The 18,690-nt window shown below is 44.4% G+C and overlaps 1 protein-coding gene across 1 annotated transcript in view; it reads right to left on the bottom strand.

The window, feature by feature from the left end:
- ALDH6A1 (aldehyde dehydrogenase 6 family member A1) overlaps positions 1-18,690 on the bottom strand; it is a 72,858-nt gene that overhangs the window by 25,310 nt on the left and 28,858 nt on the right. The window contains exons 4-5 of the mRNA XM_085626776.1: positions 10,573-10,734; positions 10,378-10,456 (exon numbers count right to left, since the gene is read on the bottom strand). Coding sequence (XP_085482902.1) covers positions 10,378-10,456; positions 10,573-10,734 — 241 coding nt within the window. The remainder of the gene's footprint in view (positions 1-10,377; positions 10,457-10,572; positions 10,735-18,690) is intronic.

Genomic DNA, 18,690 nt, shown 5'->3' with positions numbered 1-18,690 from the left:
ATGGGACGCAGTTAAAACTGAGGTAACAGCAATTACCAGCCCCATCAAAATGAAATTTTGTTTTTACTTTGAAAACAGCAACAATCTTTGTGTGAAAGTCTGAAAAAAATGAGGAATTACCGGAGGAGGGAGCAATTAGCCAGAGTTATTGATTCCAAGTTAACTTTTCATTACTTAGTGAACCCTTAAGGTCCAACACCTAATGGGCTGGACTTTCTACAGCCAGAGATGCCAGTACTCATTGTATGGTTAACTCCCATGTTGGGGAAAATACGGCCCATTTCCAGGGCCACTCATAATGCGTGCCTGACAAGTAACAATATGAGGATACTTGTCGGACGATTTGGCACTAGGCGAGGATAATCTAAAGTTACAAATTTAGCACAACTGACCCCACTGATGGAGAAGCTTATTTCACTCATGTATTGATATACTATTTGTGATTCGGGCGTGGGTCACACATTGGAACTTGTGGAGTACGCAAGTGAATGATGTGCGGTTATATACATGCCATGTATTGAAATAGGAAAATAAAACATCTTTTTACAAATTCTGTATTTGACCATGTATTTTCTAGTATTCCCTAACCTTAATCAAAGTATGTACTACCCCAAAGAATCATGGATGTTGATCTTGCATAGGTGTGTGTGTTTTTGTTGGGTTTTTTTGCAATGGACTATATCATTTTTGAAGCCAGTTTAGAAATATGCATTTGCACACACAGTCAACCGCCTAATCTGTTGGAACAGGTAACTAACTATGAGTCATGGAGAGCTACATATAGATTCTTTTGTTCAGCCTTGATAAAGTCCAGAAGACAAAACAGCTCTGATATGAAATGGCACTAGAACAAACTGTAATGGAAATGTGCATGTCAGCATAATAGAAGTACAGAAGAATGATATGAACACAATTCGATGTTTAAGTGGTGTTCTTTGTGTTATTTAAATAACAAGGGGCATGCAGCTACTGGGGATTGTTTGCTGCCAGGCTCACTGTGCCCCTCTCTTTGGCGTCCAGAGGCAACAGTTGTTTGTTCGCAACTCTTATTTGAATATGTAAATGTTTCAGAACTGAAATATATTAAGGTGCTAGGTAATATCCTCGCATATCCACATAAAATAGCGCATAATTTAAATTAATTCGGATTGATATAATAAACAAAGCTTATTTTACAACCTAAAGAATTAATAAGATTTATCCTGGAGTTTCTATCAACTATCCTTGATGTAGTTCAACCAAGGCAGATATTCCTCATTTGATGTGGCCCTTACCTCACTTGAGTCAAAGTTGGGTTGGGTCAGCTCTGCACCGACATAGGCCATGGGGTGAAGTACATAATACACTTGAACCATGTAAAAATCGGCCTCTCCTCACATCCTAGGCAACACAAAGCCACTGGAAAAACTCATGGACGTAAGCTTTGTTATTAGCATGTCTAAATATTACCATGACCTGGAAAAAACACAATACCCCCTTCAATCAGTAGATGGCAATTCATAGTTGTTGAATGGCTAGAAACCGAAAACGGTTATTGGCATAGAGAAGAACGTGCCTGGACCAAGGAAAAATATTGCCCATAGTTGGGATACTATGTTGGAAGCACTGGAATCCCAGATAGAGACGATGAACACCCCCCTTAAACTCTCCCTGACGGACACGTCTCCTCTTTTAGGAAACTACTTCAAGAAATACTCGCTAATGTGCGGGGCGTGGCCTGACTGGTCGAAATGGCGGACGCACACTAGAGAGCTCAGTGAACATCCTCACTGCTGTGATCCGCTTGACTGCTGGCGGGGCTCTCACACCTGAACCCGATAGTGGTAATGATTCCTAGTCCACTGGAAAAGGATCCGTTGGTGTCACCGTGACCACCAGGGATCCCTGCAGAAAGCACAGGGTGTGCCGCAAGACCGGAAGGATTTTAAAATGACAGTTGCACAGCGTCTGGAGTGGCACCTGAAGTTGCGCCTCAGACCTGGGGATTGCAGGAACTTGTGGTAGCCGCAAAGGTGAATGCTTTGGACCTGCAGGAGTCCAGTGGTGCGCCAACTCCCTGCGAGGGCCCCAAACTAGGCTGGTACCAAACAGAGGTGGCAGCTCACCTACCATCTGTACCTCTGGCAGCAGCAGAGGCCTTCAGAGCTGCCGCCCAGCAGGATTGGGACGGTCTGTTGAACACCACCTCACAAACCCCTGCCTGTCCAGTGTGTCCTGAACCGGGGATCTACAACACAGACCAGTAGCAAGGGTCACGTGGGCCAACCCGCATTAAAATGAATCCGATCAGCTCCAGAATGACCAGGGCCGACAGTAGGCTATGACAACAGACGAAGGGGGGCTCCACGTGAGACTGGGGTGGGCCCCTCCCCCTCAGATTTGGTAGTTAACTCCTCAATGGGGGGAGGGAACCCACTCTGATTAGAGGCGCACAGCTCCCCTTGTACAACTGTAAGGCCCCTTGTCCCTGGGCACTGGAGACCTCATGGAGGGGCAATTGTGGGCTTGAACCACACATTTACATAAGGAACCCGGAGCACTTGCCTTATGCCCTTCTTGCTCAACCGCCTCTCGGCTACATCGAGCGCAGAGACTCCACAATGGCAGCCTGATCCCTCCTGGCCTCTCTGTGGATGGGATCTTCCTCCTAAGCCCACAGCACAGAGCTCACCCATCCTAGCACATGCAGCCACAACAGGAATATTCACTGCGCTGGATCTGTGACAAGCCCAGTTGGCTGCTCGTGCTGCCCGTATGTCCCAGAGGTCAATTGTGCAAGCAGGTCAACTGTGAGCTCCAACACTGACCCCCTCGCCGGACTTTGAGGCCCCCCTGGGGAGATGCTCGGCATGAGACAGGATCACCCATCTTCCCCACAGATGTTAACAAAGATGAAACAATTCACACACCTCGCCACTGACGCAAGCAAACCCACAGGCCATTATTTACCTGCTCCTCCTCCCCCTAACTTCGTTGGCACATGCCATTCTGCAAGCAATCCAAGCATCCTGAATCGCACTCGAAACCAAAATTGGAGAAGTCTGCATCAATGTTGCCCCTCTATGCCAATACCTACGAAACGTTGTGGTGTCAGAGGCTGAGGGGCTAATCTCTCTGCCCTAGATGATTCATCCAAAGAGATCCAGACAACGGCCCATTCCGGCTCTCATCGCCGTCACAATTTTGGAGGAGCGGGTGGAGGATGCTATGAACAGAGCATGGAGAAACAACCACCGATTTGTGGGGTTTCCGAAAGGAGTGGAGTGCTCGTCCCTCAAAAACTTCCTCGGATCCTAGTTTCCATCATGGCTTCTATCAGAGCAGTTATCCTTATGCCTCCTTCTGGAGAGACCACGGGGCCTTGACGCAGAACTCCCCTCGCCCCCCTATTCTGAGGGAACTTATCGCTAAGGTCCTTAACTAGAAAGACAGGGACGCTATCTTCAGAGGAGAAAGGGCCCATCCCCTTCCAGGGATCGCACATCCTGGCATTTCCGGACTACACCCAGTTATCCAGAAGCAGGAGGAAATTGTTTGATGCGGTCAAAACAGAACCTGCTGGCAATGGGCCTTACTTATACGCTCCTCTTCCGGGTGCATCTTAAAATCATCTACAAATCCCGATCCATTTTCTTCAAACACCCTGTTAGGAGCGTGGGAATGGCTCGCAGAGGAAAAGCCATCCGATGACATCCTCAGACCAACACTCCATGGGAAGACAGCCGTCGGGCCGCAGAAGAGACATTGCCGCAACGAGAACCACCCAGAGGGGGTACCTATGGAAAGGAAGCAGCCCCCATGCCCAGTCTCCTTGGTACTCCAGGGCAGGTGGGAGGCAGGGGTAGTCTAGGAAAGGGAGAAGCAAGATTTATACCTCCATGAAAGCGCTGACCAAATCTTGCGCAACTGTCCGAGGACTGGCCGACGATCAGGATAAGATTTTAACGCAAAGCTGGATCCACAGTTCGACTTCACAGGAGTTGTGGCTAGGCACTTGTATGGACTCTCCCTGATGGCAGAGTGGAACAGCATTCTCGGCCTCTGATCTGGAGAACGTGGCACAGATGAGAGCGCATATACACATGTCGCAGAGGCACATGGATGCCTCGCTCAGCTTGACCACTTTATACCAGCAACAGAAATGGCTATAATAACCGAGGCACCTATCCGAGGAAATTCGAACCATGTTCCAGTGACCATGCTGCTGGGACCGATGGTGGGTGGGCCACAACCTATGTGGCAGTTGAATGCCTGCTATGTAACAGACCCCCAGTGTTTCCAATACCTCCTACAGGAACTGAAAACTTACTTTAAGTTAAATCAGGGTTCTGTGGACAGTCCAGGACCTCTATGGGCTGCCAGGAAGGTGGTTGTACAGGGTAAGGTGTAGGCCTACACACTTGGGCAATCCAAAGCCAGTCTCCAGACACAGTGGACCTTGCGAACACTTGGCTTTGCCTTGCGCATGAGCATCAGAAGAAACAGGATGAAAATTCCAAACAATGGCTTGCAATGTATTAAGCCTCCTTGCACAAACTCTGTTGTGAGGAGACCAAAAAAATGTTAGATAGCCACTCAAGCACGAGACTATGAATGGGGTGATAAAACCAGGAAATTGGTCCACTGGCTCACGAGGCTGCTACTCGGCTGACTGATGATTAGAAGAGCAGAGGGAGCCACATTTACTACATTGGTGGAGATTGCAGCTGCATTTGCCTCATACTTAACTAGTCTGTATGCACAGTGCCCTCGTGCCCAGCGTGAGAGCACATACCCCCTCATCGAGGACCTCCTCCTGGCAACTCAGTCAGCTGGATCCAGGGCTTTGCTGGATCATCCCCTTACCCTGGAAGAAGGCACTATAGCAATAGCAGATATGCAACCGGGCAAGACACCAGGACTGGACGGCTTTCCTGCAGAGTACTACTCCAGGTTTAAAAATATGCTTGCCACGCATCTTCTTAATCTATACCAAGACGCGGTGAATGGAGTCTTGTTCTCTACCGAGCTGGATATAGCACCATTGTTGTCATCCATAAGGCTGGGAACTGCAGGAGGATTGCTCCTCCTACTGCCAGATCTCACTGATAAATAACAGATATCTCAGCCCCCCCCCCCCCCCCCATCTGCTCAAGATACTGCTATTTTATGTTGGGATCTCCAGGCTACAGGTCAACTGGATGAAATTGCTCCTCTTAAAGGTGAAAGCTTCACAACTAACTGGCAGTCCCGGATCCCAGTGCCGGGTCTCAGCTTTCAATACCTCGGTGTCCACATTGCCCTGGAGCCGGGTCTGACCTGGAGGCAGAATCTTTGGCCCCTAGTGACTCGTTCCACTCACAACATGACCAGATGAGTGATCCTACCTCTCAATGTCCTTGGACGGGTGGCCCTTTTTGAAATGATGCTCCTACCGAGGTTCCTATGTATAATGCAAAATGTCCCGCTCCTCATCCCCCAAACCTGGTTTACGCAGCTTACCTGGAAGATACTGGCATTTCTGTGGCAAAACAAATCACTGAAATTGCCTATCGTAAATCCATACAGCCTACATATCACAGCAGGATGGCCATGGGCATCCCAGGTCCAAGAAATGAATGACTGGATCTTTGGAGGCCACGAGGTTCCGGACCATTATCACCTTCAGACCGCTGGGACGTGACACTATCTCCACCGACTACAGATCCCGGTTAACTAATGGACCCAACCACTTAGGCCCCCTTCGGGAGCGTTGGGAGAGCTGAGTGGGCCACCTAAATGATAGCGACTGGTAAGGTGCAAAGATGTCTCAGAGAGAACACATTATCTCCTCCTGCCTTCGCCTCATCGCACTTTAGTATCTCCACATGGTCTACATGTCCCCCCCCACCACTTGCTACATAAGTGGGTGGTGAAGGTGAGCTGCCCTTGGTGCCGGTCTGAAGGCAGTGTATGCTTCCATATGGTTTGGGAATGTCCCACTATCACCAACTACTGGAAGGAATTCTTTGCCAGACTATCCAAAATTGTGGAGCACCCAATCGAATGCACCCCATGCATTGTACTACCTTGATGTGGGTGGTCGCAGAGGGGAAACGTACGCTTGTGGGTATTGGGGCATTGCAAGAAACTGGAAGTCTGACAGAACTCCTCTGCTGGCCAAAAAATAAAGGGCGGCATTGGACCATTATGCCAAGCTGAAAGAGCCGATAAATCAAGCATAAGGCTGCCCACACAAAGATTGTAAGACCTGGTGGGGAAGTGGTGGTCATGCTATGACATATGCATGCTTTAATAACGAAATGTGGCTATTGTTTTCCCTTCAATTGCCAATGCCTTGTGTTTCATACAGTGTGCGAGTTATACACCCTTTTACTCTGTTACCTGGTACAAGAAATCTATAAAACCTGTTTATCTAAAAATAAATACTTCCCAATGTAATGACTGATTGACGGTAGAGATATTTAATGTTTTCAATCAAGGAGTAACTAAGATGTAATCTTTAAACACTGAACAAAACAATGTAAAAAAAAGACAATCTCACTGACCTTAAAAACACAGCAAGATGGAGATGGGATGAGCTTTGAAGCATCCGGTTATTGTCACAGAGGGTTAGGGCGGGTGGGAGGTATTAAAAGTTTAACAGTGTATGTTAAAAGGCAATAAAAATACAAAACTGCTTGATACGCACAAAATCGTATACCATTGGAAAACAGCTACTTATATAATTCAATGAAAAACCACAAGAAGCTTACTCTGCATAAATGGGTTTAACACTCCTATGATAAATACTTTTTTTTTTTCTTTTTTTTTAAAGTGCTAGATGAGCGGTCCGTCTTTTGCCACAGTTGCTTCTTTTCAGTGAATTATTAAAAAGATGTACTTCATTTCCATCCTGGACACCTGCTTGCGCACTGGTCCATGAGGCAGGCGTTTCATATCTTAAAAGTACAAGATTTGGTGATTTTCAGGCAGTGCTGATCTGCTGCCTGTAATGTTCCTGGCTATATAATTCCCAACAGTTTATTCAAATAAGGGTTTTGCCAGAGTTCGTTCTCTTGATTTTTCCAGGACTGTTCGCCTTGGTTTGTTCAGATTTAGTGCCTGGATGGCTTTCTATGCGCACTATGGACAGCAACTAACAAATAGCTTGTATGCTCAGATTCCATACCAATGCCACTCAAGAAAGACAAAGTTAACACTATCTCCAAATGAATTTGTTCTTTTATACCAACTATTCATTTTCCAGTTAGAAATGAGCTGATTATGAATTCCACGTTAATTTCAATATGAACAGCAAAATCTTGGACGTGTAAATAATAGCACGCAACTTCATAGAACGATGCCTCAATGCGTAACCTGATTGAGGAAGTTGTTAGACCAAAACCTCTACGCGATATCGTCGCTAAAAGCAATTGAAAGGCGATTTTGTTGCGGATATGTAGAAAGACTGGGAGTTGTATACAAAATAGCAGCAAATCATCAGAAGATGAAAGCAGAACGAAAAATCAAGAATTTGGAGTTTTAACTTTTACCCAGCGTCAGTGCCAGATATTGCAGATGGGTATGGAGCATCATGAAAAAGGGGAGGGGGGGGGGGGGGGGGGAAAGAGTACCAACCGTTGACCGCCTTACAAAACCTATACTCATGTCATTATGTATTAACTAAATGCAGTGCTGGACTCTCCGGGGCATAATACTCCTTAAATGTATTGAGCATGTAAATAAAAAGTTAGTGTTAAAGCTGGTGATTTGACAGGGGTGGCTGCCTAGAGACTGCCAAGACTGGTTGTCCATGGCAGCCATTCAAAGTTGTGCCAGTCTCTGGTTTGCCACACTTCGGGTTTTGTCAAAGAGGGGTGCTTTGCAGTTTACCCAAGCTTGATCACTCTGGCTTTGGAAGTAGAGCGGCTGCAGAAGAAACACCATTATGGGCGTGCAAGTGCAATGGTAAAATGACTGAGGTTTGCTCGCAGGCGAGTTTTTGTGCGAGACTCGAGTGCTGAAGTGGAAGCTCCGTTAGTTTTCTCCTGTGTGTGAATCCGGAACTTTTATGAAGTATTGAAGTTAACTGAGATGGTGTTCTTTACAGTCTTTTTCTAGGTGCTTGGAGTATCCACTCACTGTGCAAGCTAGCACCCGTGGGGCTGTCCTGTCAAATGCATGTCCTGGGTGCGGAGTTATTTCAATGTGTTTAACTAGTTTTAAACCAACTTCATAATAATTAGTAGGTTCCTTTTGCAAGTCTGTTCTAGAGACAACTTCTGATGTCGGCCAGCCTCCTAAAACCAGGTAAATTATTTGAACCGTTAGAATAAATTGAAGAGTATTGAATTTCAGGAATTATTTGATCTTTTTTCCATGTAAGGACTATCTCTAAAACAATGATATTTTGAGTTTATAAAATGAATGCGGTGCAGAGTGAAACCTGTGGTTTTGAGAGCTTTCTGGAAATCCAACAGAATGTAGCATGCAGAGGAGGAAGTTTACATTGGTTTAATAAGCATCTCTGCCGCTGTCAGGGTGCCGAAAGAAGCTTCAGAGTACAAAGGCTTTGAATGGTACTTTCCTGCTTCCTTGGTTCATTCTCGTCATGTAAAGTTCTAATCTGGGAGGACACTTTACCTCTTCCACAATGACCGTTCTATGATCGGCACCAATGTATGCCCAGCAGGGCACACCTACCCGATTATGACAATATCTCACAATGCCACCATAAGTCGATGCAGCGAATGTGGAAATCTAGATCAAATGAGAGGTCCCTCTCCTCAGGACCAGAGTTCCCACCGTTTCATGAAACCAATATAGACTCATGGTTACCTCACAGACCCACAACCAACTAAAAACAAGCATTGGCATAACCAATAGGTCTCGCCTTTGGGACCTTATAAGTGTTTAGCCATGCAACAGTTGCATAACTAAATACTTATAATGTCCCAAAAGCGAGACCTATTGGCTATGCAAAGCGGCCGTGGGGCCGCGAAAGTGATCGCGATCGCGATCACACATCAAAGCGGCCGCGAAAGTGAAAGTAATCGCAGTAAAGCCCGCGCACATGCACTGTAGCACTAGGCTGGCCTGGTAGCACTTTTTGGAACCCTCTCAATAAGTCTCGCCAGACCAGCGCATGCGCTGGGTCAGGCGAGACCTAATCAACAGTGACTAGGCAAGTATCATTCAATAACACAACTCGGAGAAGATGCCTCAACGTGTAACTTGTCACCTTCCATTCTAAGACCAAATCAGAGGCAATGCAATAACAAAGTTAACAATTTAGGTTTACTTTACAATTTTTTTATTCATTATATTTTCCAAGAAAAAGGAGACATCCACAGGGGTCCCGGACAAGCTTATCTCACCTGGTTTACTCTCTACCTACACCGCCCTTTCCCTTCCCCACCATCTCCTACTCTCATCCCATCCCCTCCCTTAATCTCTCCCCATCTATGCTACTATGCATATAGCTCTCTTTATTGCCCATTTGCTATTCAATATGGGTTTTAATACGCGATAATGTTTTTTTTTTGTGATAATCAACGTGAGCCTGAATGCTAGAATATTGAACAACTGTTTTTATTCCTGCACTGTCTTTATACTCTTGTAAAGCGCTCTGATACCCCCGGGTCTAGCCAGCGCTAAATAAAACCTTTAAAATAAATAAATACATGAGAGTCAAAATTAAAGAAGAGGAACATGCACAACCCAAAATAAACAACCTATGAATACAGCAGCATTAGAGCAAGGAGAGTGATCCAAAATGAAAGTAAGCAGCAGACTTGATCAGAAATGAATCCAGGAATAGGTCCAACCTATTAGTTTTCTGCTTTTATACAAATACTTCTAGGTTTGTCTCCGACCAAATATAGCCTCATTAAAAAAAAAAAAAAAAAGCCTCATTAAAAAAAAAAAAAAAAAAAAGAGGGAGGCAGAGAGCGAGAGATAAATAGAAGAAAGTGAGAGAAGAGAAAACTAAAGAGTGAGAAAGTGAAAGATGTCTAGGCTAGAGGATACATGGTAAGGTAACCTGCATCGCCTCATTTTGCCTCACTAGCAGCAGGGCGTTATTGGTGGCGAGTTTTAATGTTACTGAAGAAATAAATGCCTCTTTGATAGTACATGATTGGAAGGCCTCAGGCGGATTCCCAAGTAAAGATACACCAGGCCCTGGAACGGAGTGTGTCAGTGTAGAGGCAGACCGTGATGATTTGAATATATGCAAGATTCAGTCAAGCTCAAAGATCCAACATTATGTGGCAGCAGTTATGAATGCCATGAAGTGGGCAGGGGTATTGCAGATGAACACTCCCACACTCCATGCACAATAGCACATAACTCACCTAGTGACATAGGAATAAACATAAGAATGCACAGACTCTTCACCTCATGTTAGTCACTTACGCAGGCCACGGAACACATCTCCTTCTGCATCAGCCAGTGTCTTCCCCTGCTCCAAGGTTATGATCTTAGAAATTTCTTTCTACAAATAAATTAAAAGCCTATGAAATAGTGAACAATGTTTCCACCAAAGGTAAGTGTAGAGGAAGTGGGCGAGGAAGGAGCAAGTGGTAAGAAGAGAGCAGCCACTCCTCTTACCAGGTTATCCTTAATGAGCTGCTGGTAGCGCAAGAAGATTTGCTGACGGCTCAGAATAGAAGTCTCAGACCAGGTTGCAAATGCTCTCTTGCAGGAGTCCGCTGCAGCTTCCATTTCACTCCGAGTGGCTTTTGGAACTCGACTTATTACTTCGTTTGTAGCCTAAGAAAGAAATGAAAAGCCATGCTTAAAACCGTCACACACTATGAATCCACATGGATGCTCCATACAGGCATTCTAACTTGGTCCATCGCATGGACAGTACCCTCCTACCCCCCCCAGATGCATACCTCAATGTCAATAGAGCTGGAACCAGCCTCCATACACACATACCAAGACTCCATTGCTCATCAAGACCCACTCAGACTAAGCCTCTGGTAAGCAACAGTGCACCAGCCTCCCATCATAAAAACAAGGTGTTTTGCAAGATCTCTCAGACAATTATAACCCTTAGGCTTGGACAGTTTTGTAGGGCGGAGTGAATAAACTCGTTCAAAAGACTATTCATAAAAGGTAAAGAATGAGGAAAGAGGCGTCTCAATGAGGAGTGGCCAGGTTAGAAGTGTAAGAGAAGAGGGTAACAAAGAGGTATGCAGACGATCAACCAGGTGCAAGCGGGGATGCACCGCAGTAAATTGATCACCTCTTATAGAAAGGGGCTATTTACTGCAACTCAAGCAGTGAGGTCATTCTGGGCCCCACCAGCACCATTGTAAGGCTGTGTGATGTATGCCATCGCGTACATCCAGTGTGATCTCAGAGAATGTTGTAGAGCTTTCAACTAAGGTTATTTACCCTTCTCTCTGAGAAAGGACAAAGAAAGGGCACTTTTTTGGGGCCTAGTTATATGCAGAGGGTAAAGTCCACCATTTACACTGCAAGCGCAGTAACCAGGCCTCATACTGGTAGGAGTCTCTCTAATGGGTTGGGCGAGGCACTAGATCTAGATACCTCCAATAGGTCTTGGTTGTAAAAGACCAAGCTAGTGGATTTGCCACTGCCTTTTGAGAAATCCTGAGGGTGGGGGTGGTATTCCGGGAGCACTAAAAAAAAAAAAAAAAAAAAAAAAGGCAGAGAGAACAAGGAAACCTATGCACAACAATGGAATGCTGAATACTAAAAACAAAAAATTGCCGGGGATATGCAATGGAAGGAGGACACAACGCATCCATCAGAACACAGACTGAAATGGTCAGAGGGAGATTAGGGAAGAAAAGCCATCTAATCAAGAGCACACAAAGCAGTTGTAAGAGGCTGACCACAAAGTCCACTCTAAGTATATGTTATTCATTATTGAAAAGAATAGGCGTCTACAGACAGCTAAAGTGGTCTGTACCCACAATCTAAAAATTGAGCAGGTAACAAAAGGATTTATACTTTCACAGAGAAGAGGATAACTCAACCAGCTATAAAAAGAATTTTGATATGTGCATACATCTAGCACTTTACAGGGATTATGTGTCTGTGCTCCTCTGACTCAATCTAACCATGCAGATCTTTGCAGATTACATACCAGTCAACGTACAAATTAATGCCACCGTGTGAGGAGGGGGCGGGGCCTCGTGCCGAGAGCTACCTAAGAAGCACTCTGCCCCTCACCAAGCCCCCCACACCCCTCCCCCCAAAATAAAAACTAAGGATCATTGAGGCAGTCGCCGATGTCCTGCAGTGTTTTCACACCTATTAATGGGCTTTGGCTGGTGACTGCCTCTGAAAAAGAGCTGAAATTCCACTGTTTACAGTGGGTTTTAGATCGTTTTCCTTGCCACTGTGTGATATCGGCTCTTCATTGGGTGACCGTGTGAAGGGAGCTGAAATCGTGCAACACACTGTGGCACCGTGTGAGTTGGCAGGTCTGCCAACTCCTTGTGAAGTGCTCCGCTCCCATGCAAGGGGCCATGAATGGTCACACACCTATACAGACTTCTATATTGACTTTCAAGGATATACACCTAGCATTAATATCAACTATCTATTCTTTTTTTTTTTTTTTAAATTTGTTTTTTTATTAATAAAAAAACCACTTCATCAAAACAGACAAACATAAATGCACCTTGCCTCATTACATCATATTCCAATACATTATCACCATTAGCACATTGCCCGTTCCAGACAAGCCACAAAAATCAGTATCCCTGCACACCCCACCTGTGACAGCCACCCCCGCTTCCCCCCGCCCTCCCATCCAACCCCCATCATGCCCCTCCCCAGGTCAACTATCTATTCTTATCTACGTTGCTCGTACATGAAAATCCTCATATGTGATATACTATGCTGGGATGTAAAGGTCCATGCTTGTACTTATTATGATTAAGGCTTCCTGTTTTCCGTTTTTACTGATTTTTACAGTTAAATACAGACAGAAAACCATGTTTCCGGTCTGTATTTATTTTTAAAAGCGGAAAAATACTGAAAATTATGCTTCTGGTGAGAGAATCTCCATGTTGTATTTCATGAATTCCAGACAAATGCTGAGCGGATAGACCGCATGGATGAGGTTTCCTAAAATACAGGCATATGTTAACAATTATTTGTAGTATAATGCTAATATCTACCCGTGAGTGTAGTCTTCCGATATACGTGCTACTTAATTTGCTAAAATGTGAAGGCATTCATGTAGGAGTGCACGTCCAAGAGTTAAATAAACGTGGAAATATACCATTGTATAGCCCCATCTATTCTCAACACACAAAATAAATATGGATAAATACCAATAAGAAGGCCAAAAAAATAAATATGGATAAATACAAACGGAAATGTTTAAAAAAAAGAAATTCCATAAAACCGGGAGCCCTAATTATGATCTATGTTTTGTAACACAATGAATTCTATTACACTGTACATCTTGTATTTCGCAAGGTTAATGCATCCTTGAACTATCGTATGTTAGTTTAAATGTCCCAAAAAAATATAGACCAGAAAAAAAAAAAAACACCTATAAATAAAGGTGCTCATATTTTTTGACTTTGCAAGAATTCAAAGCTCGGTTAACTATATCATGCTCTGAACCAATTACTAAGTGGTCACAAAAACTTCTCAGAAGAGATTTCTTAACCACAAAGCTTTATCAAACATGGACACAGAATATAAGAGGCAAAAACTGAGTGTACAAGACAACATAGTCTTTGCTAGATGTAAAAAGATCGACTCCCACTTAAGGCAGGGATGCCATTAGTGTTGCGACATTACTTGCTAGGACATCACGTCATGTGACATCACTACATATGTTATTTAGAACCCTCACATTTTTTGTTCCCTCGGATGCAACTAAAATGAAAGATACTGCACCCAAACGCCCTCCGCTCCTGGGCATCTTGCCCACAGTGGAAGTCCAAATATCCAACAGACATTGCATCCTTAAGCCACAGTGTAAGATTATAATCTTAAAACGTTTATCCACTTTTCATCTGCAACATGATGCTACAAAACCCTTTTATTCCTTAACCCCACACCCCACCATTCTCTGCAGTGCATCATCTCTTCCAGGCAATACACCATAGGCTCTTGCATGAGGCATCAACGTTTTATTTGATTTCACAGACACCACATCTGTACAGGCCCCACCGACCTTTTACAAAGGTGCTTTAGGTAATTTCGGTTGCTTTCTGCATCTAGCTAGTCTCTACAGCCCCACTATGGTGAGGTCCATAGTACTCCTTTGGTCTCGTTTTCCCCCCAACCCTTAATAGGATTCCATTTGTGTCCTAGATGTACGACTTGCCACAGTTGTCCACAGTCACTGTAAACCTCCTCGACCAACTGTGGCCTTATAGCCTTGGCTACCTGTAACTAGTTACTGCCTGTAGACTGGTTTAAAAATGTTATAGTGCACTTATCCATGAGAGTATCCAGGCGCTTCCAGGTGTGCAAGGCTAGCCTCGACGAGGCTTACTCGAAGAGCCAGGACTTCAGCTTCTTATGGAGATTGCCACTATATCAGCCCTATTTAGCTTCTAAATTACACACAATACCAAAAGTCTCCACACACTACAATTCAACACACTCCCAACCCAACACTCTCCCAGGGTTGGGCATGCTACTGGTCCGTTAATGAGCACTCGTGTTTTGTCAGGGATAGGAGAGTCTACATAAATGCGATTACAATACAATTTAAAATTCCTCCTAACCCTGCTCCCCCTTCCTGCCCAGTATGGGTTATAAACCTTTCAGTCTAAGACGCTTTGTGACACCAACTCCACATACAACATTAGCATGTTTCTGTTTAAGTACATAAGTATAAATCTTGTTTTCCTTCATGGTGATTCGCATTCCGTGAGAAATTAAGTCTTCCTTCATGGTGATTCGCATTCCGTGAGAAATTAAGTCTGAACAGCAGCGGCTTTGGAATAAGGCTGGCTAAATACAACCGGATGCTGCTTCCTAGTACACAAGGCACCGCAGTCTGCAGCTTCTCTGTAATACCCACCTGATAACTGGCCAAAATCACGCTTAAGAGTTCAGAGTTATGCATTCTTATAAATAGCCAATAACTAGAGGTCAATTCAGCATGAGGAAAAAAGGAGAGATTCCCCGGGAATGGCAGATGTTGCTCGTATCAATGGACCTAGGCTCCAACAGATGATGCAGCGGACTATGATCAAGTGTGTTGCTCTTCGCTCATCCCATGGTGAACTACAGTTCGCAACTACAGAGGGCGATGGAAGAGTCGTCAGGCTAACTGCCAATCCAGGGGCATCCCAATCCGAATACACGAGCCACTCGAACAACAAGGTATGTTCCCAACCCCTCATGAGACTTTAGAGGGCCATCACACAGAGCAGACTGGTCCAGAATTCGTTCTTATGGCGCCGATACCATGTTAAGTGATGGCGAAAGCAGGCACAGCTTGAAGGCATAATTGCAGTACTAGTTTTGAGGCTCCTGGTCCAGTCTGTGTAGTGCAGTGGCTACACACATGAACCAATGGACAACAAATAGGTGTTGCAATTGCTACACCTGACTTGCACCTTGGTTCCCTTGGGTTAAGAAGGGGTCAGCACCAGGAACACAAAGTAAACAGGACTCTAGGAGTCCATGTTACTTTCTAGAGTTTCCACTTCTCGTCCATTCCCAGCTCTACAAGGGTAAGTAGGAGGCTATAAGGAGGGGTTGGAAAAGGGATCAAACGTGTGACGTCATCTTGGATCAAAGAGTGCACAAAGTGAATTCGGGTAGCTCTGGCCTTTAGGTGAATAGATACCCTTGGCTTAACTATGCTACAGATGTAGGTCGCTTTTTTTCCATACAATGCCTTGGCTGTTTTAAGCTTGACACTTCTTCATAATTTCTCATTGTGCAAATGGAACTAAAACAATGCACATCTGTATGGACCCAGCGTCTGCAACCTTTACAGAGGTTTAAATTCAACCCCCAAAGGCCCAAATTCTCCCCTGCTGACAGTCACATGACGTGTGGTGTGGGAAGTTTGACAGTCATCTTGTCTCGGAGGGCTCTAGCATCAAGAGCACTGAGGAGAGGCCAATGCGCACACCAGTCAGTAAAGCAATATACTAATCCTACGATGCCTGGACTCTACGTCCCCTGGGAGGGCTGCCAAGAGGCACAGTACACACGTCCATAGGGTAAGAGACAGCTACAAATGCACAGGTCAATACAGAACTACGCCCTCACGCAGAACAATGCAGGTGGATGCTTGGACACGCCATTAAACTGCTCAGCTTGTCCAAACACACCAGCACATGCTACAGAGGACCATATACCCCCACAGCGTGTTAGCAAGAAAAGGAACGATGTACACAGGAAAAAGCACAGAGGCCCAGACACCATGACAATGCACCAAAGATTTCATACAAAAATGCTCACAATTCAGTACAGAGATAAATACCTTCACCTGCCTACTGAGGCATAAATAGGTAGTTACATATTTTTAATACGTTTCAGTACACAAAATGCAAGATCATATCAGGAAGTTTGACAATACAAAATACATTTTTGCTGGTTAATATCCACACTTTTATCACAGAAAATGATGACCACGCTTGCTATCCCTAAAACGCCAGTATTGGTGAAAAACTGGAGCACAAATCGAAAACCAAAGTCAAAACAACGATTAGAAAAGAAAAACTATTTAGCACTCAAAGCATACAAAAACCTTCAACTACCAATTAGATAGGGCCTAAGTTTGGATTGCTCGATTAGGTATTACATTATAACTAATTACTGTTTTCCCCACAGCCGGCACCCCATCTCGAACTACCTTACCTTCATCAACTACATAGCTGGTCTCCCATATCACTCCTCAAAAAAGCTAAACATGCGGCTAGTGTCATGGTACCATGCCCATTTTTCTCCCCAGTTTCTTTACCTTCTCCCAGTTGCCAGCAATGTGGTTAGGCATGCAAAGACCTGCTTGGCCCTCTAAACAACACTTTACATTACACCCATTGCACCAATGCTATCCTTCACGAACCCTTGTGTACTATGCTATACATATGTCTCCATTTGGGAGGGGCCACTTGTTGTAATGCTGTGCATTGTTATGTCCTACCACCACTGTTGTATATGTTATAAAACCAGATAAAAAGATCTTTAATAATAACAAATAAAAACATTATTATTATTCCAAGGGTGGCAGTCAATGGCGGCATGCCACAGTGAGGGTATGCCCCATGAGCATGTAATCGTCAAAGACCTCTAAATGACAAGTAATACATCAATAAAAAGATTGTCTTTTGAAAACACAAATATCAGATCATGGATCCTAGTCCTAACCAGTTATGCATGACTAACACAACCCACTTCCACACCACACTGAACTATATTCCAACCAGACACACACTCCCTGCTCCAATTATACCTAACAGACCCCCTTATTGTCACTAACAAACCTATACTCAGCTTTGCATCATTTCTCCAACCAACACCCTCCACTTCCTTCAACCACTATAAACACTTGCAATCCACCACTCATTACTTCTTGCAGCAAACAAGTCTAAGACGAACACTCACAACTCTACTTCATCCCCTCTTACACACAACATACACTACTCACAAAGACATCACCACCCCTTCACCTTACAATTTTCACACAAACAATAATATACTAATAAATCAATCTCCTAAAACAAATACATCAGCATCTCCTTTCACTACTCCTCAAAAACAAAACATATCACTCACACCAGCACAACAAAATCTCTCAAGCGCAACACCTCATAATACTTACCCTCACAAACTACAAACATACATCCACCTTTCAAATTACACAAATAAACAATCTCCAATACCAAGCTTTCTCTCTTCCACCACACCCAACACATGTACAGCATCACAGCAGCTCTTTTAACCGCCTCTCATCCATTGGACAATTTAGAACCTTACTACAAAAGCCACATGCTGCACCACCACCCCTAACGTAAACACCTTCTGCCCTAAAGAGATGCAAACAAAATAAGCAATGTACCACACCTGACAACTGCGCTTCTCCATGTCTACTGCACAACAAGGTTACACTACAAAAACAACACAGCACACCAACTCACTCTCAAACACCGTCTCCACCACCTACACACGCAGACCCATCAAAATGCTTTCTTAGTCTGCTGGACAAAGAACACGATACAGAAAAGCTACACAATTGCTATCCTCATATACTTAATACCAACACCAAGGACACACCAGCTGCAAGCCCACATAATACTGCTCACTCCTCTACAAAACAAAGTCACTATCTCCAAAGAACATCCTCTAAACTGTTCACTAATAAATGCTTGATCGCTGTCTAAGAACAAACATCACATCCACGACCTTCTCACGGACGCAATACCAGACATACTATTCATAGCTGAATCATGGTTGGGAGAGGAAATGGCTCCAGTCCTACATGAAATCGTTCCTCTAAGCTATCAAATGATCACCCAAAATCGTATAGGCAAAAAAGGAGGTGACCTAGCTGTTGTGTTCAGGCAAACATCACATATCACCAAGTTGAAGACTTCTCCATAAAAAAAAAAATTGTGATGTCCTTTTCACCAGATTCAATCCTACACCGACTTCCTCCTGCAACTTCCTGCTCCTTTACAGACCTCCACCTAGCAAGGCAACATTTCCAGACGTACTTTGAGACAGTTTCAAACCTGATAACACTACACTCCAACC

This window comes from Triturus cristatus, chromosome 9 (genome assembly GCF_964204655.1).
Source record: "Triturus cristatus chromosome 9, aTriCri1.1, whole genome shotgun sequence".
NCBI classification, from domain to species: domain Eukaryota; kingdom Metazoa; phylum Chordata; class Amphibia; order Caudata; family Salamandridae; genus Triturus; species Triturus cristatus.
This window is presented reverse-complemented; position numbering and strand designations above follow the sequence as displayed.